General features: G+C 44.4%; 1 protein-coding gene across 2 annotated transcripts; it reads left to right on the top strand.

Annotated features, from left to right (window-relative positions):
- Window positions 1-1570: 1570 nt before the first annotated feature.
- slc2a15a (solute carrier family 2 member 15a) lies at window positions 1571-21538 on the top strand. 2 transcript variants are annotated; one of them, XM_041866446.2, is made up of 13 exons: window positions 1572-1866; window positions 4128-4190; window positions 4469-4567; window positions 12803-12963; window positions 14166-14290; window positions 14856-15001; window positions 15352-15484; window positions 15716-15903; window positions 16892-17002; window positions 17197-17298; window positions 17725-17800; window positions 20604-20731; window positions 21062-21538. In XM_041866446.2, exons 1-13 carry the CDS (start codon window positions 1822-1824, stop codon window positions 21314-21316), a joined length of 1632 nt encoding a protein of 543 aa, XP_041722380.1. In that variant the 5' UTR covers window positions 1572-1821; the 3' UTR covers window positions 21317-21538. The 2 variants fall into 2 exon arrangements, with proteins under 2 accessions (XP_041722381.1, XP_041722380.1); XM_041866447.2 differs by lacking the exon at window positions 4128-4190 and having other exon boundaries at window positions 1571-1866.
- Window positions 21539-22064: the final 526 nt, after the last annotated feature.

Here is a 22064-nt window from a genome sequence, read left to right as displayed (position 1 = left end):
ATAGTGTCTGATCGAGGCCCCCAGTTTACCTCCAGAGTCTGGAGAGCGTTTATGGAACGGTTGGGGGTGTCGGTGAGCCTTACCTCGGGTTACCACCCGGAGAGTAATGGGCAGGTCGAACGTGTCAACCAGGATGTGGGTAGGTTTCTGAGGTCGTATTGCCAGGGCCGGCCGGAGGAGTGGGCGAGATATGTTCCCTGGGCCGAGATGGCACAGAACTCTCTCCGCCACTCCTCCACTAAACTAACCCCTTTCCAGTGTGTGTTAGGGTACCAGCCGGTTCTGGCACCTTGGCATGAGAGCCAGATCGAGGCCCCTGCGGTGGATGAGTGGGTGCGGCGCTCGGAGGAGACGTGGAACGCTGCACACATCCATCTGCAGCGAGCCATCCGTCGACATAAGACGAGCGCCGATCTCCACCGCAGTGAGGGGCCAGTGTACGCACCTGGAGATCGAGTCTGGCTCTCAACAAGAAACCTGCCCCTCCGCCTGCCCTGCCGGAAGCTGGGTCGGCGGTTTGTGGGGCCTTTTAAAGTCCTGAGGAGATTGAACGAGGTGTGTTATAGGTTACAACTGCCCATTGATTACAAGAATATTAACCCCTCGTTCCATGTGTCTCTCCTCAGGCCGGTGGTAGCTGGTCCACTCCAGGACTATGAGATAGAAGAGACTCCTCCGCCCCCGTTGGACATCGAGGGGGCTCCGGCGTACACTGTTCGGTCCATCCTAGATTCGAGACGCCGGATGGGGGGTCTCCAATTTCTCGTGGAGTGGGAGGGGTACGGCCCGGAGGAGCGGTGCTGCGTGCCGAGGAGGGACATCCTAGACCCGTCTCTTCTGACCGAGTTCCATCGTGGTCATCCTACGCGCCCTGCTCCGCGTCTTCCTGGTCGTCCCCGAGGCCGGGGTCGGCGCACGGCTGGAGCCGCGCGTCAAGGGGGGGGTACTGTCACGGTTTCGGCCGAGGCTGCTCCTTCTCCTTGTTCGGGCAGGCTTCGGCGGTCGTCGTCTCCGGAGTACTAGCTGCCACCGTTCTATGTTTCTATGTTTGATTGGTTTTGTCTGTTGGTTACACCTGTTCCGTGTTAGTGTTCATTATGCGTCCTATTTAGTTCTCTTGTGTTTGGTCAGGTGTTGTGTGTAATTGTTCATTGTCACGTTGTGTGCTAGTTCGTTATTTCTGTTCTCTCTGTATTTTTGTGTTTGAGAGAGAGTTCTGCACTTTGTGCGCCTTTAGCATACTTTACAGTTTTGCGTAAAGTTCGCCTGTAGCCTGTTGCCGTGTGTGGCTTGATTTTGGACTTTACTAAAGACGCTGTTCGAAACCTCTGTGTGTCCTGCGCCTGATTCTACACTACCTCTACACTCAACCCTGACACAGTTTTGAGTGCTGTCCTCATCTTTGTCAGCTAGGCTACTGTAACTCACGGTTGGCCTATAAGTAGCTTCCTCTCTCCTCTCACAGTCTGCTGTAGTACTCGGGCTTTGTAAATTCACTTAGCTAATTGATTTCAGCATGTCTTTCTCTAGGCATCACGTTGTTCGCCATCATGTGATGACACTGGTCTCTAGCCTACTTGTTAACCGGAGCAGAGGGCATCACTACCCGAAGGAGGAGAGGGCCGACACGCTATTGATTAACAAAAAGGCGACCGTATAACCTGCAACTGGGTTGTTTTTTTAGTCTCAACTATGACCACGCCTGTCTTCTCAACATGAGTTTGCTGTGATGCCGGTAGCTTTAAGAAAAAAGTAGTTCGAGCATCTTTCTTTTCCCACCGCCGATACTTGGAGAGGAACTATTTAATGAAAGATTCATAAATGGCGGAAGAAGTTTTAATAACGCCACCGGGGAAAATAACGTCGGTAAGCTGTTCCTTCAAGTTTATGTTTTTGTAAATGACATGCTATTCTGTTTGATTTTGATATGTCATTCAGAAAAGTTGACATTCATTACCCAATGACCTATCTCCTGTTGGCATCTTGGATGCAAGCCTTTATTTATAAACTTGTTATAAACAATGTTCCATTTTATTGTAGCGACCCTGTGTTTATTAGCGCGGCATCGACTGTGCCACAAAAGCATGTCCAAGTGGCAGAATCGAAATCCGCGCTTATAATCACAGGGTCGCGCTACACTGTATTGAATTTAAATATGACTGACAGCAATTGCTCTGTAAATTGACATTGCTGTGTACGAACATAGGCACCTAAATGTTACTTGAGCAATCACTGTCAGCGATAGGCTATATACACTTCAACTTGTTTTTATTTTACATAGTAACGTTAGAACCCATATTATGACTGACAAGTCGATACTTTATGTTGCCTTAAACATCATGCCTCTGTCCTCCAAAGAGGAGGTTAGCACTCATTACATGTCACAAGACCATGTCAAGTCTACAAAACCTTTCTCACGTGAGTGCGGTAGGCCTATAAGTGACTGCATCTGACCACTTAGTGTCCAAATTAAGTTCCCTGACCTGACCTGGGTGAAGTCCACCACCATCATGCTCTGCGTTCCACTGGTTCTGGACCAGAGTACAGTCACACTTCCTGACTGCTGATTGAACATGACTGTTCTATTCTGAACTGTGGGTTGAGGCACTGCTTTCTCCTATACATTCCACTTAATCACAACCTGTTAGATAGCATCTCACCTAATCTTAGTCCCCATAAGGCTATTATAGTAATAAAGGTAATGTATACATAGGATGGACATCTGGCCCTAATGACTGACTAATGATTTTTTTCCTGACCTGAACTCTAACATAATGCATGTTATCCTCTTGATAAAGACAAGGAATGCAACCTGGTCTCAGAGCATTTCGTATTATACTCTACGTAAATCCGAGACACTCCTTTAGTATAATATGTTACATTTCGTATGGTATGTATTCATTTGTGGATGTCCATAATCCATTTTGGATGATATGTTACGAATCACAATTTGTATGATATGTTACAAATTTACAAAATGTACAATATGTTAAGAATTCGCAAAACGTATGATATGTTACGAATTACAATTTGTTGTGGAAATGTTAGCTAGGTAGCTAGGTGGCTAATGCTAACGTTAGCTAGCTGGCTAACGTTAGCTAGGCTAGGGGTTAGGGTTAAGGTTAGGGTTAAGGTTAGGAGTTAGGTTAAAGAGTTAAGGTTAGGGTTAGGGTTGGGGGAAGGGTTAGCTAAAAGGGTTAAGGTTAGAGGAAGGGTTAGCTAACATGCTAAGTAGTTGCAAAGTAGCTAAAAAGTAGTTAGTTGAAAAGTTGCTAATTAGCTAAAATGTGAAAGTTGTCCGTGATGAGATTTGAACACGCAACCTTTGGGTTGCTAGACGTAACCTTCTGTCTTACACTCTTGGGAAAAAAAGTGCTATCTAGAACCTAAAAGGGTTCTTCGGCTGTCCCCGTTGGAGAACCATTTGAAGAACACTTTTTGGTTCCAGGTAGAACCCTTTTGGGTTCCATGTCATGGAACCCAAAAGGGATCTACCTGGAACCAAAAATGGTTCTACCTAGAACCAAAAAGAGTTATCCTATGGGGACACCGGAAGAACCCTTTTAGAACCCTTTTTTTCTAAGAGTGTATGTAACCATACCAAACATAACATATCATACTCATTTACTTTTACTATGATACGTCTAGTCTATGAGACCAGGCTGAGGAATAACATATATGTGGGCATTTCCACATGAGATTGGCCCAAAGATATTCATGATGTTTTGGATCTTCCTGAAATAAAATCAATATCCCAATAGTGATCATCACTGTATACAAGTGGGGACATTTGGCCGGTCATCACAAGGAAAAAGGCTATTTTAGGTTTAAGGCATTAGGTTTAGGGTTATGGTCAAAATTAGGGTTAGAATATAGGTTTAGGGGTTAGGTTTAGGGTTAGGAGTTAGTGTTAGGGGTTTGAGGTTAATGTTAGGGTTAGGTTTAGGGTTAGGGGAAATATGATTTTGAATGGGAATCAATTGTTGGTCCCCAAAAAGTCCTCACAAGTATAGTAATACCCTTTTGTGTGTGTGTGTGTGTGTGTGTATGTGTAGATTCTCCAGATTCTCCACCAGATACAGTCATATAATTAACATGTTAAGAGTTAATGTGGCTTATACCAACAGTTCCTCAGACCCATGGATTCCTCCAAACTAAAGGCCATGGAAGAGATGAATGAGAGCCCAACAGTAAAGACAACTTTGACTGTCATTCATATTCACACAAATCTTAAATCTTTGATTGTAAATGACAGCACAAATGAACTCATCAAGAGCAAAGGCTGGAGTACAAACCAAGTAATAAAACATTAGCTGTTGGTTTATGACAAGTGTACCGTACACATTTTATCTCAGATAATCTCCCTTTCTCTCTCTCTCTCTCTCTCTCTCTCTCTCTCTCTCTCTCTCTCTCTCTCTCTCTCTCTCTCTCTCTCTCTCTCTCTCTCTCTCTCTCTCTCTCTCTGCAGCACCTGACTTCATCTCTGTTGGCGGTAGCGTTTCTCACCTCCTTTGGGAGCTCCATGCTCTATGGCTACAACCTCGCAGTGGTCAACTCCCCTGCAGTGGTAAGGCCATTGAACTACAGTCATATTCTCTCCATTGTACATTCCATACTTGCCTGTATTGAATACTCTGCTGCGGCCAACGCCTAACTTGTGAAATCCAGAATCGCACCCAAATCATGTATTGTTGATGTCAATGGAGATTTGCGTGATCGTTGAAGTTAAATTTAAATTGACCTTCCACACAAATCTCCCATGGACATCAATTAGATTGAATTATGAGTATACATCTCACATATACAGTGCATTCGGAAAGTATTCAGACCCCTTGACTTTTTCATTATTTTGTTACGTTACAACCTTATTCTAAAATGGGTTAAATAAATAAAAATCCTCATCAATCTACATGCAATACCCCATAATGACAAAGCGAAAACAGGTTTTTATAATTTTTTTCACATGTATTAAATATAAAAAACAGAAACACCTTATTTACATAAGTATTCAGAACCTTTGCTATGAGACTTGAAATTGAGCTCAGGTGCATCCTGTTTCCATTGAACATCATTGAGATCTTTCTACAACTTGATTAGAGTCCACCTGTGATAAATTCAATTGATTGGACATGATTTGGAAAGGCACACACCTGTCTATATAAGGTCCCACAGTTGACAGTGCATGTCAGCGCAAAAACCAAGCCATGAGGTTGAAGGAATTGTCCGTAGAGCTCCAAGACAGGATTGTGTCGAGGCACAGATCTGGGGATGGGTACCAACAAATATCTGCAGCATTGAAGGTCTCCAAGAACACAGTAGCCTCCATAATTCTTAAATGGAAGGAGTTTGGAACCACCAAGACTCTTCCTAGAGCTGGCCGCCCGGCCAAACTGAGCAAGAGAAGGGCCTTGGTAAGGGAGGTGACCAAGAACCCGATGGTCACTCTGACAGAGCTCTAGAGTTCCTCTGTGGAGATGGGAGAACCTTCCAGAAGGACATCCATCTCTGCAGCACTCCACCAATCAGGCCATTATGGTAGAGTGGCCAGACAGAAGCCACTCCTCAGTAAAAGGCATGACAGCCCACTTGGAGTTTGCCAAAAGGCACCTAAAGACTCTCAGACCATGAGAAACAAGATTCTCTGGTCTGATGAAACCAAGATTTAACTCTTTGGCCTGAATACCAAGCGTCACGTCTGGAGGAAACCTGGCACCATCCCTACGGTGAAGCATGCTGGTGGCAGCATCATGCTGTGGGGATGTTTTTCAGCAGCAGGGACTGGGAGACTAGTCAGGATCGAGGCAAAGATGAACGGAGCAAAGTACAGAGAGATCCTTGATGAAAACCTGCTCCAGAGTGCTCAGGACCTCAGACAGGGGTGAAGGTTCACATTCCAACAGGACAGCGACCCTAAGCACACAGCCAAGAAAACGCAGGAGTGGCTTCGGGACAGGTCTCTGAATGTCCTTGAGCGAAGGTTCACCTTCCAGCCCAGACTTGAACCCGATTGAACATCTCTGGAGAGACCTGAAAATAGCTGTGCAGCAATGCTCCCCATCCAACCAAACAGAGCTTGAGAGGATCTGCAGAGAAGAATGGGAGAAACTCCCCAAATACATGTGTGACAAGCTTGTAGCGTCATACCCAAGCAGTGGCGAATTTAGAATGTAAATCTTGGTGGGGCAAACAAAAAACACAAATTGGGGATGCATGCCAGCAAAGTCATTACACAACACAACACTAAAAAAAACATTAATTGCACTATAACGGTGACAAACGGTGCCCACAAACTGTTAGGGCCTACATAAAGCTGTCCCGACAGCAGAGTCCCAACAGCAGTCCCAACACCTTACCACTGCTACACCTGGCTATCAGCGGAGCCTTGTCTGGCAGCGAAACAGTTAATTCAGCCTCATTTACTGCCTTAAAAAAAAACATAGCTGATATGGCTGACATGCTTAAACAAATGTGGTTTCTACTGACAATTGAGATGTACAAACTATGGCATAAGGGGACGACAAGCGTATAAGAGGCAATCCGTGATTTCGATTAAGACATTAATGAGTGAGCTAGGACGGACATAGTCAATATAACTATTTGTTCAGCACTTTTGAAATGTACAGCGACAGAATTCAGAACATGGGCCGTTCTTACAGTGTTCTCCCTGTACACCAAGTCAGAACCGTAGGATAAATAAAGGGGGCATATAAGCAGACAATGAAAGCTCTTACAATATTCGATTATTACATTTCTCTAACACAGGTTATAGGCTACATGTGCACCACCAAGTCTGAGGAGCAGTAGGCTAAATTAAGAGGGGACAATAAACCAAATTATTAGGGTGAGGCACATGGGCTACTAACAGCTTACTACACAACATATACTTAGTATTACTTTCTTAGCTACAGTATACATATGTCCCTGGCATATTACATCATTTATGCAGCAGCATAAAATACATTTTTGGACTCACCTTATGAGTTGTGCTGTGCTCACTTGAACAGGAAGGTGGCACGGCGGTCCTTCGTGGGCAAATTTGGTCATCAAACTTTGTAATCAAAGTATGACATTCTCTGGATTTATGGTGCTTTCAAGACAACTGGAAGCTCGGAAAAAAACAAGGTTGAATCATGATGACGTCAGTGATCTTCAGGTCGTAGCTCTAGAAGAGGCCAGAGTTCCCGATTTACAATTAAAATAAAATAAAATAAAATTGTATTTGTCACATGTGCCGAATACAACAGGTGTAGACCTTACATTTACATTTTTTACATTTTAGTCATTTAGCAGACGCTCTTATCCAGAGCGACTTACAGGAGCCTTACAGTGAAATGCTTACTTACAAGCCCTTAACCAACAATGCAGTTTTAAGAAAGAATACCAAAAAAAATCACACAAAAATACAATACAAAATAATACGAAATAAAAGTAACAAATATTTAAAGAGCAGCAGTAAAAATAACAATAACGAGTCTATATACAGGGCGTACCGGTACCGAGTCAATGTGCGGGGGCACCGGCTACTCAAGGTAATTGTGGTAATATGTACATGTAGGTAGAGTTATTAAAGTGACTATGCATAGATAATAAACAGAGAGTAGCAGCAGCGTAAAAGAGGGGTGGGGCAATGCAAATAGTCTGGGTAGCCATTTGATTAGATGTTCAGGAGTCTTATGGCTTGGGGGTAGAAGATGTTTAGAAGCCTCTTGGACCTAGACTTGGCGCTCTGGTACCGCTTGCCGTGCGGTAGCAGAGAGAACAGTATATGACTAGGGTGGCTGAAGTCTTTGACCATTTTTAGGGCCTTCCTCTGACACCGCCTGGTATAGAGGTCGTGGATGGCAGGAAGCTTGGCCCCAGTGATGTACTGGGCCGTACGCACTACCCTCTGTAGTGCCTTGCGGTCGGAGGCCGAGCAGTTGCCATACCAGGCAGTGATGCAACCAGTCATGATGCTCTTGATGGTGCAGCTGTAGAACCTTTTTAGGATCTGAGGACCCATGCCAAGTATTTTCAGTCTCCTCAGGGGGAATAGGTTTTGTTGTGCCCTCTTCACGACTGTCTTGGTGTGCTTGGACCATGTTCGTTTGTTGGTGATGTGGACACCAAGGAACTTGAAGCTCTCAACCTGCTCCACTACAGCCCCGTCAATGAGAATGGGGGCATGCTCGGTCCTCTTCTTTTTCCTGTAGTCCACAATCATCTCCTTTGTCTTGATCACATTGAGGGAGAGGTTGTTGTCCTGGCACCACACGGCCAGGTCTCTGACCTCCTCCCCATAGGCTGTCTCGTCGTTGTCGGTGATCAGGCCCACCACCGCTATGTCATCGGCAAACTCAATGATGGCGTTGGAGTCGTGCCTGGCCATGCAGTCATTAGTGAAAAGGGAGTACAGGAGGGGACTGAGCACGCACCCCTGAGGGGCCCCCGTGTTGAGGATCAGCGTGGTGGATGTGTTTTTACCTAGCCTTACCACCTGGGGGTGGCCCGTCAGAAAGTCCAGGATCCAGTTGCAGAGGGAGGTGTTTAGTCCCAGGGTCCTTAGCTTAGTGATGAGCTTTGAGGGCACTATGGTGTTGAACGCTGAGCTGTAGTCAATGAATAGCATTCTCACATAGGTGTTCCTTTTGTCCAGGTGTGAAAGGGCAGTGTGGAGCGCAATAGAGATTGCATCATCTGTTGATCTGTTGGGGCGGTATGCAAATTGAGTGGGTCTAGGGTTTCTGGGATAATGGTGTTGATATGAGCCATGACCAGCCTTTCAAAGCACTTCATGGCTACAGACGTGAGTGCTATGGGTCGGTAGTCATTTAGGCAGGTTGCCTTCTTGGGCACAGGGACTATGGTGGTCTGCTTGAAACATGTTGGTATTACAGACTCAGACAGGGAGAGGTTGAAAATGTCAGTGAAGACACTTGCCAGTTGGTCAGTGGATGCTCGGAGTACACGTCCTGTTGGATGACCGTTCAAAACGTATTTTCCCAGTCAGGGCTTGTTTTTTCCCGAGTTCCCAGTTGTCTTGATCTCACCGAAGTCAAATTTCTCAGTTCCAAGTTAACAGTTGTTTTGAGGGTGTCTGAAATCATGCTGGATTGACAGCATGGCAAATGTTGAATGTTTATCATTTTAAGCTTGGAAAAGAGACCCTTAAACCCAGAATTGGGACCACACATCCACTCCACTGAATATCAGGATAGTGATTGCTTTGCAATGCTTGCAGTTAGCCACTGATTCCTTCCAAACCCCTCATTGTTGAATTTGCGATTTCCAACTTGTTGTGTAATGTTTATGTCCAATAGCTGATGAGCACCGATACGTTTTATCTATAATTTCTCTTCATTATTTCTCTTCATATGACAAGGATTAAAAATAATTTGCCAGTAGATTGTTGACTTGATTCTTGATGATGACTGCTAGCTAAGATTTTGAAAGTATGATGTTGACATGATCAGTCCAATCAAATCTACTGTAGATATAACGTGATTTTACGTCATTTTATCTGTGGCCAATGACCTTGAGCCTTCTTGGATTGGCACTTCTAATGTAACTCAAGTTCTACCCTTAGATTTGGCAGCGACGTAGTGTCCCCATGAGTGACAGAACACTGAGCCAATCACGGCGCAACTAGAGAACATTACCAACCCCTACGCTCCGTATTTTCCGCTGGCTGCCCCACCACCACAGAAAGCACTGAGCTAGGCTGAAACACCTACATTTTGGAGCTCCCTTAGTCAAGAAAGCAAAAAAGAGACCATGTTTGTGTGGAGTGTTTATTAACTCAATGATTTTGTATTTTGTTTTACATTGTTTGCAAGCTGAAATGTGACACGTATTAATGTCAAAATAACATGCAAAACAGCTAAAATGTGGGTCTCAAAACAGGTGGGGCTCTGCACCTGCCCTGAATGACGGGTCACCACTGTACCCAAGAAGACTTGAGGCTGTAATCGCTGCCAAAGGTGCTTCAACAAAGTACTGACTAAAGGGTCTGAATTCTTATGTAAATGTGATATTTCCGTTTTTTATTTTTAATAAACTTGCAACATTTTCTAAAAACTTGTTTTTGCTTTGTCATTATCGGGTATTGTGTGTAGATTGATGAGGTGAAAAAACTATTTAATCAATTTTAGAATAAGGCTATAACGTCAAGGGGTCTGAATACTTTCCGACTGCACTGTATCTCTTATGCTCTTACCCTCATGTACATCATAGAGTGAGACCCCCAATGCTGTATCTAATACTGCTCAACATGATGAGTCCATGCTTTCACAAAAATATTTATAAAAGTCTGATGCTTAGCCTAAATGTTTACACTGATAGTTAAAATGAAAATGATTTGTCAGTGTGAGGTAGTTTAAACTGTGTGTGCATCTGTGAAGGGTTTGTTGTCATCAGGAATGTGGATTGAATGAGGAACCAGGCTCTTTATCAGAAGGAATGCAGCTGAGGCCATGCATTTAGAATGACTGTAGATCCAGTCTATCCAAAGCTAATGCTAACTGTATCCTACCGCACAAAGCTAATGCTAACTGTATTCTACAGCCTAAAGCTAATGCTAACTGTCTCCCACAGCCCAAAGCTAATGATAACTGTATCCTACAGCCCAAAGTTAATGGTAACTGTCTCCCACAGCCCAAAGCTAATGCTAATTGTATCCCACAGCTATAGGGCCACTGTTGGGGTCATTGGCAATTGTCTCTTTGTCCCTTTAGCCCAAGTACAGGCTATAATAACTCTATAACTGGGGTGTTGGTTGTTGTGGTTTGGAGCAGTAAGATGCTTGCTCTACAGTCTTGTTTCAACTGGTGTTGGCTGGTGCAGTATTTGCTAAGACATCTGTCAAATACTGTTAACATTAATTTCCGTATACAAATATTTGGTATCTTACTTTGAAAGTAGTCAATGGACAAGGAGTGACTGCAACCCACACGTTTTTTTTTTTTTAAACTAGCCACTAGAAAGATTTAGCAAGATGAGCATTTTTGGATCAGTTCCCATGTAAGTCAATCTTACATTTAAATGTCATGCTGTTCTACATCGGGTTCCTATGTTTTAACACTCATCAGAACACTCAGTCACACTTTTAAGGAAGTAGACTCATGGGTGGAATGTTATTAATATTTTTCATAATTTCCTAAATAATAAACATTCTATCAAAAAACCTGCCGAAAATCCGGTGTTTCTATGTCAAACGGTTTTGTTATATTTCAGTCTTCTGTGATGTACACTGAGAGTACAAAACATTAAGGACACCTGCTCTTCCCATGACATACTGACCAGGTGAATCCAGGTAAAAGCTACGATCCCTTATTGATGTCACTTGTTAAATCCACTTCAATCAGTGTAGATGAAGGGGAGGAGACAGGTTAAAGAAGGATTTTTAAGCCTTGAGACAATTGAGACATGGATTGTGTATGTGTGCCATTCAGAGGGTGAATGGGCAAGACAAAAGATTGAAACAAACCAGTTTGTGTCAAGAACTGCAACGCTGCTGGGTTTTTCAAGCTCAACAGTTTCCTGTGTGTATTAAGAATGGTCCACCACCCAAAGGACATCCAGACAACTTAACACAACTGTGGGAAGCATTGGAGTCAACGTGGGCCAGCATAAGGAAGGTGTTCTTAATGTTTTGTACACTCAGTGTATATAAATTGTAATATTGGGATGCAAACTCAAATTTGAATACATTTCAACTCTATATCTGACATGGTACAGGTGTCTTCTTTTTTTTGTTTGACTATTACCATGTGTGTGAAGTGTATACTTTTCTTCCCAAAGTAAATGTGTTTAAGACTACCAAGAAACACTCTGTGTGACCCTGATTTAGCCCACTGCAGTAAAAGGTTAACAGCTGGACTGTAAAGTAAAGCGTAGCCAACAGTTGTACATTCCAATTCTATAGTTGGAACTGTAGAGATATGGTTGGAACACTGCCATCAGATCTATTGCTTCAATACTTGGTCAAGTGAACTGTAAAATAGAGCATGACCAAACATTTATTTCTGTTTGTATAATCGAAACACTAAGGTCAGATTACTGTAATCAGAACACAAACACACACACACACGCACGCACGCACACACACACACACACACACACACACACACACACACACACACACACACACACACACACACACACACACACACACACACACACACACACACACACACACACACACACACACACACACACACACACACACACACACACACACACACACACACACTGTGGATTAAGAGGTTGAGGTAAAAAAGGACATAGCAGTGGAATTTAATTATTCCTGGTCTGTGACCTGAAAATGCCAGGGAGATAGGAGAAGCATGGGCCACATGACAAGGACTCCCAGTTTGGTTGTGATTCTGCATTCCCCTCCATAGGCTCTGATTGGCCAGATAGAGATGGATTGAATGTAAGTGGGGCTTTCTCATTGGCATTGGCATTTTGGGAATGTAAGAATGATAGTTAGGGAGTGTTTTGTACATTTTGATTCTGGTGACAAATTGAGGTCTTAGTGACATTATGTAACACATTGTATGCTGTATGGCATACTGTGTGTCATACAGTAATTTGAATCGTGTCACATGAGGGTTATGTGATAACATCTCTTTGCCCCTCTCTCTCAATTGAATTCTACTCAATGAGCTCTATTGGCATGATAGGTATCTTACACTGCCAAAGCAATAGCACAGGAACAAATTAAATAAATCATAGTGATTAACAGTAGTAATACTGTTATACGCTTTCCATTCCTCTCTCCCCTCTTTCTTTCTCTCTCTATCTCTCTATCTCTCTCCGTCAGTACATTAAAGACTTCTACAACAGGACGTCAGTGAGTCGTAATGGTACAGGGCTGGATGGGGAGGCTCTGACCCTCATGTACTCTCTCACCGTGTCTGTCTTTGCCATTGGGGGTCTACTGGGATCCCTCATGGTGGGCATGCTCGTCACCAGGTTCGGCAGGTGAGACCCTCACACACTCCCCATACACTCACTCCCATACAGGTTTTACACAGTATGATTCCATTGTAATGTATTGGGTTTTATAAGTTGAATATTGTCTGCTCCCCATTTGAGTCAGTGTTCATCTGTATAGATTTGGAAAGTGCTGTCCTTTGAAGACCTTTGATTTGGTTTTGGCCAATGGCTGCGCCCTCCAGACTCTGTGGCTGCTGGCAAGAACAGCCTCAGAGACACACTGCAGCATCTGGAGCTCTGGGCACTGCCACCCTGCCTGGCACTCTGAGCTAGTCTCACACACACACACAATTAGCAGCGCTTCCATCTATCACCCCTGAGTGACCTTCTGCCCTCTGACCCCAGGGATTACCCTGCCCTCCCTCCCTTGCTCTCCTCTGCCCTTCAGAGTGCATACTGTCCATCCTGTCGGAGTGCATAGTTACCCTGTGCCATTTAGAGTTCAAACTCATTGTACAAGCGACCATATGGGCTACACTCATTCTGTTCCCTCTACCCTTTAAAGGGCACACTCTCTGTCCCCTATTTTTAACCTTTATTTGACTAGGCAAGTCAGTTAAGAACAAATTCTTATTTACAATGACGGCCTACCTCCACTAAGCCGGACGACGCTGGGCCAATTGTGCGCCGCCCAATGGACTCCCGATCACGGGCGGTTGTGATACAGCCCGGGATCAAACCCGGGTCTGTAGTGACGCCTCTAACACTGCAATGCAGTGCCTTAGACCGCTGCGCCACTCAGGATCCCTAATACCCTTTGGAGTGCAGTCAGTGCACTCTCTGTCCCCTATGGCCAGCTCTCTAAAGAGTTTTTTATATTCAGTGCAGGCTTAGATCTCATTTATCTAAATGGACATTTACATGCAAATGAAAGAGAACGATTTACAAGCCCAGTTATGAGCTGATCAGTTTCATCACCCAACAGTGTTTTATGGGTGATCAGAACTCAAAATGCCCTCCCTGACTGTATATCAGGGGGAGACTTTACTACTCTATGTCATAGAAGTAATAAAGGTGTGCCTGCTATTGCTTCTGGTCCATGTACTTTTATGCACAGCTTGTGCAAATTCATAAATCCAACTGTTTTGTGTTTGGTACATTAATTAGCTGGTTCTGATCATCTACACGTTTTAATGGTGGACAGAGCCAACCATAATGTGTGTGTGTGTGTGTGTGTGTGTGTATAGGAAAGGCACGGTGGTGAACTCAACGGTATTGGTGTTCATCGCTGGATCACTCATGGGCTTCAGCAGGATCTGTGGCTCTCCAGAGATGGTCATCTTTGGCCGCTTCATCACGGGGATCCACTCAGGTACAAACACACCAGTGTGCCCACTCAGTGAGAAGGGTAATGTTCAGGGGTGAGAGTTAAGGTTTAGGATAAGGGTGAAGGTTCAGGAATGGGCCATGGTTTAATCAGTCAGGAATCTATACATATTAATGTGGCACAGTAGCTGGACAAAGTTATGAATGTAGCAATAAAAAGAAGGTGAATGTTTGCTCACTGTTGAGTCTTTCTCGACTTCCGCCGAAGTTGGTGCCTCTCCTTGTGCGGACGGCTATCGGCGGTCGCCGTCACCGGTCTTCTAGCTTCCACTGATCTACGTTTCTTTTTCTATGTTGTTTTGTCTTGATTGTACACACCTGGTTCCCATCACGTTATGATTATTTCCCTATTTAACCTTCTGCTTCCCTCATGGTTTTGTGCGTGATTGTTCTTTGTTTGGTGTTATGTACTGTTGTGAGCATTTGTATTTCCCTGGGTGGAAATTCGATTGTATTGTTTATCTGAGTAAAGTTAGTTATTTACTCGCCTGACTCTGTCCTACCGCTGCACACTGACACCTGACACACGTTGTCGTTGTTGTGTTGTGTAGGTATCTCTCTGAGTGTGGTGCCCATGTACCTGGGGGAGATAGCTCCTAAGAACCTGCGTGGTTTCCTGGGACTCGTGCCCAGCCTCTTCATTTGTGCTGGGGTCTTCTCTGCCCAGATCCTGGGTCTACACGAAATTCTGGGAAAGGTACGCCAAAGACCGTTTCCAGGAAAAGCTTTAAACGTGGCATTCATAAGCTTAGAGATCCATATCTTTATTCATGTAAATGTGTCATTTGCAGTGTCAGTGAAATTGAAAGGTGGATAAATTTTCAATGGTTTGCGTGTTGCATTTTGGGGTTATGTGTGTACAGCACAGGAGGTTGGTGGCACCTTAATTTGGGAGAACGGGCTCGCGGTAATGGCTGGAGCGGAATGAGTGATGCTATTCCATTCGCTCAGTTCCAGACATTATTATGAGCTGTCCTCCCCTCAGCAGCCTCCACTGGTGTACAGCGATGTAGGTTATGATTGTGAGTCGTTTTGTCATGGTTACAGGAGGAGCACTGGCCCCTGTTTCTCTCGCTGGTGGTGATACCCACCTTCATCCAGCTGATGCTGTTGCCATGGTTTCCGGAGAGCCCCCGATACCTGCTGATTGAGAAGCACAATGTCCACGCCACCATTACAGGTCAGCATGCTAGATGACACCATTGGGACAGGGACACATACTTAGAGTGTGAATAGTGTAACCTCATGGCTATGCTTATTTCCTTTGGCAACATTGTAAATTCTAGTCATGTGCCAAACTGTTTAGTTAACCATGAATAACAAAGTTCAAGTCATATTTAATTTTCATTTGATACACAAGCATTGTCATTGCCTGGTTCAGTGTAACTTCCTGTTTTATTTCCTACATCAGCGTTGAAGTGGTACCGGGCCAAGTGTAACATCCAGTCAGAGATCGAGGAGATGCAGGAGGAGCAGCGCTCTCTGTCGTCAGTGGAGACAGTGTCGGTATGGCGACTGATACTGGACCCCTTGGTGCGCTGGCAGCTGCTCAGTGTGGTGGTCATCAACATCGGCATGCAGCTCTCCGGCATTGATGCTGTAAGATTACTCAGCTGTTTGCTATAGTGCGCCTCTCCTTTTCTTATCTCTCTATCCCTCTGTTACTCCTCCTCCTCTTTTTTAGCACTCCTTGCCCTCTCTCTACCTAAACCATTTTCACCCTACCACACCCTTCTCATTCTGTCATTCGCATGTCCTTTCCTCCCTCTCGCACCCTCTCTCTCCTACACTCCCCCTCTTATCCCTCTCTCACCCTCTCTCTCTCCTACACTCACCCTCTTCTCCCTTTCTCCCTCTCTCCTCCCTCTCTCACCTTCTTCCCCTCTCACCCATACTCCTCACCCACTACACTGTAGTCGGGCCCACTACACTAAGAGGCTCAGTTGAAAGGCAGAATAAATTATTCCTCATCTTTTACAAGCCTCATGTGATCATGTGGTGAGAACCCAAAACTACGAGTCATCATTTAACAGAGATACGATTAGCTAAATCCCTTCCTGAATTATGCTACTGAGATGCATTCATTATTCAAATGATTACCAGGACACTGGGGCCAAGAAGTGCACATTTTACCCATCAGAGCTGAACTAATTAGCAGACTCATCTCTGCAATGTATTTTTAGCAGCTAATTAGCTTTGGCAATCTATTTGAGGCAGCGCTGAAACACAGGTAGTGAGGATGAAGATGGTGGTGATGGTGATGATGGTATCACGCAGAGGTGAGCTGTAGGCTAAGTGGAAGTGACAGGTGGCAAGCCTTGACACTGTTCTGTGAGTAGAGGAGTGTATTAGTGTGTTTAATGGGTGTGTATACTTGTGTGTGTGTTGGTTTCTCACTACCTCCAACTGCTCCGACTGCTGATTACCCCCCCTGTCTGGAGTCAACCTCCCCAAAGCCCCAAATTGAAATGAATTGAATGTGAGTGGTTGTCCACTGTTACTCTGTGCCCATGCTGTGCCACCTGTGCCAGGCTGTCCCACTTGTGCCCATGCCCCTCAAGCTCAAAAGTGTCTGTCTCTATTGTAGCTCTGGTTCTATACCAACGACATCTTTAAGAACGCGGGCATCCCAGGCCCAGAGATTCAGTACACTACAGTGGGTACAGGAGCCATTGAGATCATCGCCGGCCTCATTGGGGTGAGTCTATGGAGGAGGCATAGGATTGGTTGGAAGTTTGCCCTGTCATAGTTTTTTAATGGATCTGTTATTAATGTTTTGTTGCTTTCTGTCTCTTTGTATCTCGTGTGTCTCGTGTGTCTCTCTGTCTCTCTGTCTCTCTGTCTCTCTGTCTCTCTCTCTCTCTCTCTCTGTCTCTCTCTCTGTCTCTGTAGTGTTTTACCATAGAGAAGCTGGGCAGGAGGCCTCTCATCATCGGGGGGTTTCTAGTCATGGGATTCTGCTGCGCTGGGATCACTCTCTCCCTCGTTCTACAGGTGTGTATTTGTGGTGGTGTGTGTGCGGGTGGGTGGGAGGGTGCACTGCATTTGTGTTTTTACTATATTAATTCCATCCTTCTGATACGACAGAGTACTTTAGTATATTCTATCAATCAATCAAATGTATTTTATAAAGCCATTTTATATCAGCAGTTGTCACAAAGAGCTTTACAGATCCCCAGCCTAAAACCCCAAAAGAGCAAGCAATGCCCAGTGGCCAGGAAAAACTCCCTAGAAGGCAGGAACCTATAAGAAGAAACCTAGAGAGGAACCAGGCTCCGAGGAGTGGTCAGTCCTCTTCTGGCTGTACCTGATCGAGATTTAAGAGTGCATGTGGCCAACTATAATAGAAATCTCCTTATGGAATATACTGACTAAGTGAGGTCATGACGTCTTATGTCTTCTACTACACTATGCTTACAGGTTCACTTACCATTCATGCGTTATGTCAGTGTTGGATGTGTGGTTGGTATCATCGCTGGTTTTTGCATTGGGCCAGGTGAGCTGCATTCTTCTACCTACTCTATCTTACTCTTCTCCTTTCAATTATGAATTTACTTTCCATTCATTTGAGCAGAGAGCACGCACGCGCACGCACACACACACATCCAGGTTTCATTGCCAGATTTGCTGGTGTCCGACCCCGGTGCACTTTGTTGCTGTGTATGGAAATGGCGCCCTCTGGAGGTCAAAGTTGAGAGCTTGTAAATGCAGCCAATGGCCTTGCTCTAATCTCCTGATTATCTGCCTGTGTGTGATGATGATTAAGTCTATATCCCCTATAAGAGAGACAAATGAGAGTGTTCTGTAGAGGGACGTATGTATGTACATACCCGACTACACCCCCCTCTGGTCCTTAGTGGATTGGCTCATTCTGTCTGGGATCCTGTCATTAATTAGGCCTCCTCACGCCTCATTGGTCAGAAAGGTGATGAATGCTGCCGCTCAACAGAAAATCAAGATGAGTAATGAATCGGGGGCCTAACTCCTCATCAGTCTAAAAGTGTTATTCCTCCGCCACCCACAATGATGAGGCACAAATAATTATGCACAAATAATGCAGCCTGGGCTCATGTTCATTCAAATGGTCATTAGCAGTGTAGTAACACAAGGCGTTGCATATTCATCACTTGTGACCAAACGGGATTAGATGGCTTACTACCACATTACAATGGCAAACAATTGCTCAGGTGCCATCCAGAGCTGGGTTTAAATAGTTTGCCTGAACGTTTGCTTGAGCCTGCCTGGAGTGCCAGATTGGCAGGTTGGGTTTACACTTTTGGGACTATTCCATTGATTTCATTGCACCAAGCTCAATCAAGGTAATACTGTAAGGCTGACCGTGTGCTGCTCCCAGCCTAGTGCGTGAATAGTGTGTCAGGGGTACTGTGACATTTTACAATGGAAGATTAACATTTTATTCTAGGGGAATTTTATTTAGAAAACTCCTTATGAATACTGTTGAATAAATGTTTTATGAAGGTTGTAATGAATTATACTGCAACACTCATAAAGGTGTTATGACTGGTTTCATAAAGTTGTTATGTACACTACCAGTCAAAGTTTTAGAATACCTACTCATTCAAGGGTTTTTCTTTATTTTTACTATTTTCTACATTGTAGAATAATAGTGAAGACATCAAAACTATGAAATAACACATATGGAATCATGTAGTAACCAAAAAAGTGTTAAACAAATCAAAATATATTTGAGATTCTTCACATAGCCACCCTTTGCCTTGATGACAGCTTTACACACTCTTGGCATTCTCTCAACCAGCTTCACCTGGAATGCTTTTCCAACAGTCTTGAAGGAGTTCCCACATATGCTGAGCACTTATTGGCTGCTTTTCTTTCACTCTGCGGTCCGACTCATCCCAAACCATCTCAATTTGGTTGAGGTCGGGGGATTGTGGAGGCCAGGTAATCTGATGCAGCACTCCATCACTATCCTTCTTGGTAAAATAGCCCTTACACAGCCTGGAGGTGTGTTGGGTCATTGTCCTGTTGAAAAACAAGTGATAGTCCCACTAAGCCCAAACCAGATGGGATGGCGTATCGCTGCAGAATGCTGTGATAGCCATGCTGGTTAAGTGTGCCTTGAATTCTAAATCAATCACAGACAGTGTCACCAGCAAAGCACCCCCACACCATAACACCTCCTCCTCCATGCTTTACGGTGGGAAATACACATGCAGAGATCATCCGTTCACCCACACCGCGTCTCACAAAGACACAGCGGTTGGAACCAAAAATCTCAAATTTGGACTCCAGACCAAAGGACAAATTTCCACCGGTCTAACGGTTTCTTGGCCCAAGCAAGTCTCTTCTTATTATTGGTGTCCTTTAGTAGTGGTTTCTTTGCAGAAATTTGACAATGAAGGCCTGATTCACACAGTCTCCATCTGAACAGTTGATGTTAAGATGTGTCTGTTACTTGAACTCTGTGAAGCATTTATTTGGGCTGCAATTTCTGAGGCTGGTAACTCTAATGAACTTATCCTCTGCAGCAGAGGTAACTCTGGGTCTTCCGTTCCTGTGGCGGTCCTCATGAGAGCCAGTTTCATCATAGCGCTTGATGGTTTGTGCGACTGCACTTGAAGAAACTTCTTGAAATGTTCCATATTGACTGACCTTCATGTCTTAAAGTAATGATGGACTGTAATTTATCTTTGCTTATTTGAGCTGTTCTTGCCATAATATGGACTAGGTATTTTACCAAATAGGGCTGTTTTCTGTATACCCCCCACCCACATTGTCACAACACAACTGATTGGCTCAAACGCATTAAGAAGGAAATAAATTCCACAAATTACACACCTGTTAATTGAAATGCATTCCAGGTGACTACTACCTCATGAAGCTGGTTGAGAGAATGCCAAGAGTGTTTAAAGCTGTCATCAAGGCAAAGGGTGGCTATTTGAATAATTTTGGTTACTACATTATTCCATATGTGTAATATTTCATAGTTTTGATGTCTTCACTATTATTCTACAATGTAGAAAATAGTAAAAATAAAGGAAAAACCTTGAATGAGTAGGTGTTCTAAAACCTTTGACTGGTAGTGTATAACCCCTTCATATACTGTAAAGTGTTACCCCCCCTTCCTTACTTCCTGGATATGTAGCTACAGTAGATAAAGAGCTCTTCTTAAAGCCCCTTTATCACTTTACCCTGGCACTCGCCCAAGGGAATCACCTGTCAGTGTGTTTACATAGTGTGTGTTTGTATATGGACTGTAATTATAGGTTGAATGTGTGTGTGTGTGTGCAGTGTACTAACGGTCAGTGTATGTATTGTAGCGGGTGTTCCTTTCCTGATAACGGCGGAGCTGTTTAAACAGTCTCACCGGCCAGCAGCCTACACTGTGGGAGGATCCCTCAACTGGATTTCCAACTTCACAGTGGGCTTCGTCTTCCCCTTCCTACAGGTAACCAACTGCCTCTGCCCTCACTTCATATGGCCTCTGTCCTCACTTAATAATCTGGTATTCTACTTTGCATGGCCTCAGCATGGCGCTGCTTCTTCCTTACATGGCTTTACTTGACAAGGTGTTGGCTCCCACCCAGCATGACCTCGGTCCAGACTCAACATGGCATCTTATCTAACATGGTGTCCACCTTCACCCAGCATGGCCAATGCCTTTGCTCCTCAGGACCAATGCCTTTGCAAAAAACACAAATCAGGGCCAAGCACTATGAATATTCTAATCGAAACCCTGTGTCTGTCTGTCCATCCGTCCCTCCCTCCCTGGTGTCAGATGTCCGCTGGGTCCTACTGCTACCTGGTGTTCTGCTGCGTGTGTCTGGCGGTGGCTGCCTACGTGTTCTTCGTCATCCCCGAGACCAAGAACAAGACGTTTGTGGAGATCAGCCAGATGTTCGCCTCCAAGGAGGCGGTGCCAGAGACCCAGGGTCTGGGCCAACCCGACCAGCTCAAACTGAAGAAGATGAACGGATACGGAACCCTGGAGAATGGATCACTGGAATTTGACAGCTCCTCCTCCGTCCCCTGAGAGTGGCTCTGAGATAGAGGCTGGCTGCATCAGAAATTGCTTTTTTTCCTTCAGTATGACCATTGATAGGTTGAAAAGCTGGATTGGCTGCCACAGAAAATCATGGGAAGAGTAGGCTCCAATATCACGTCGTACTGATTTACTTTGAGATTAAACTGTGACTTTGAGATTATGCAGTAACAGAGACATGCATTACCCACACATACAGTAGGCACACATAAATACAGTGGGGGAAAAAAGTATTTAGTCAGCCACCAATTGTGCAAGTTCTCCCACTTAAAAAGATGAGAGAGGCCTGTAATTTTCATCATAGGTACACGTCAACTATGACAGACAAAATGAGAAAAAAAAATCCAGAAAATCACATTGTAGGATTTTTAATGAATTTATTGGCATATGATGGTGGAAAATAAGTATTTGGTCAATAACAAAAGTTTCTCAATACTTTGTTATATACCCTTTGTTGGCAATGACACAGGTCAAACGTTTTCTGTAAGTCTTCACAAGGTTTTCACACACTGTTGCTGGTATTTTGGCCCATTCCTCCATGCAGATCTCCTCTAGAGCAGTGATGTTTTGGGGCTGTCGCTGGGCAACACAGACTTTCAACTCCCTCCAAAGATTTTCTATGGGGTTGAGATCTGGAGACTGGCTAGGCCACTCCAGGACCTTGAAATGCTTCTTACCTAGCCACTCCTTCGTTGCCCGGGCGGTGTGTTTGGGATCATTGTCATGCTGAATGACCCAG

The sequence above is a fragment of the Coregonus clupeaformis genome, chromosome 37 (assembly GCF_020615455.1).
Source record: "Coregonus clupeaformis isolate EN_2021a chromosome 37, ASM2061545v1, whole genome shotgun sequence".
NCBI classification, from domain to species: Eukaryota; Metazoa; Chordata; class Actinopteri; order Salmoniformes; family Salmonidae; genus Coregonus; species Coregonus clupeaformis.
Note: the sequence above shows the minus strand (reverse complement) of the source record. Positions and strands in the feature narration are given on the sequence as shown.

Excerpts from the sequence above, each read along its gene's own strand:
- slc2a15a (XM_041866446.2), top strand. The coding sequence starts at position 1,822 with ATGGCGGAAGAAGTTTTAATAACGCCACCGGGGAAAATAACGTCG. Across the intron at positions 14,291-14,855 it reads CATCACGGGGATCCACTCAG|GTATCTCTCTGAGTGTGGTG; the intron begins GTACAAACACAC and ends TGTGTTGTGTAG. Across the intron at positions 17,801-20,603 it reads TGGTTTTTGCATTGGGCCAG|CGGGTGTTCCTTTCCTGATA; the intron begins GTGAGCTGCATT and ends TATGTATTGTAG.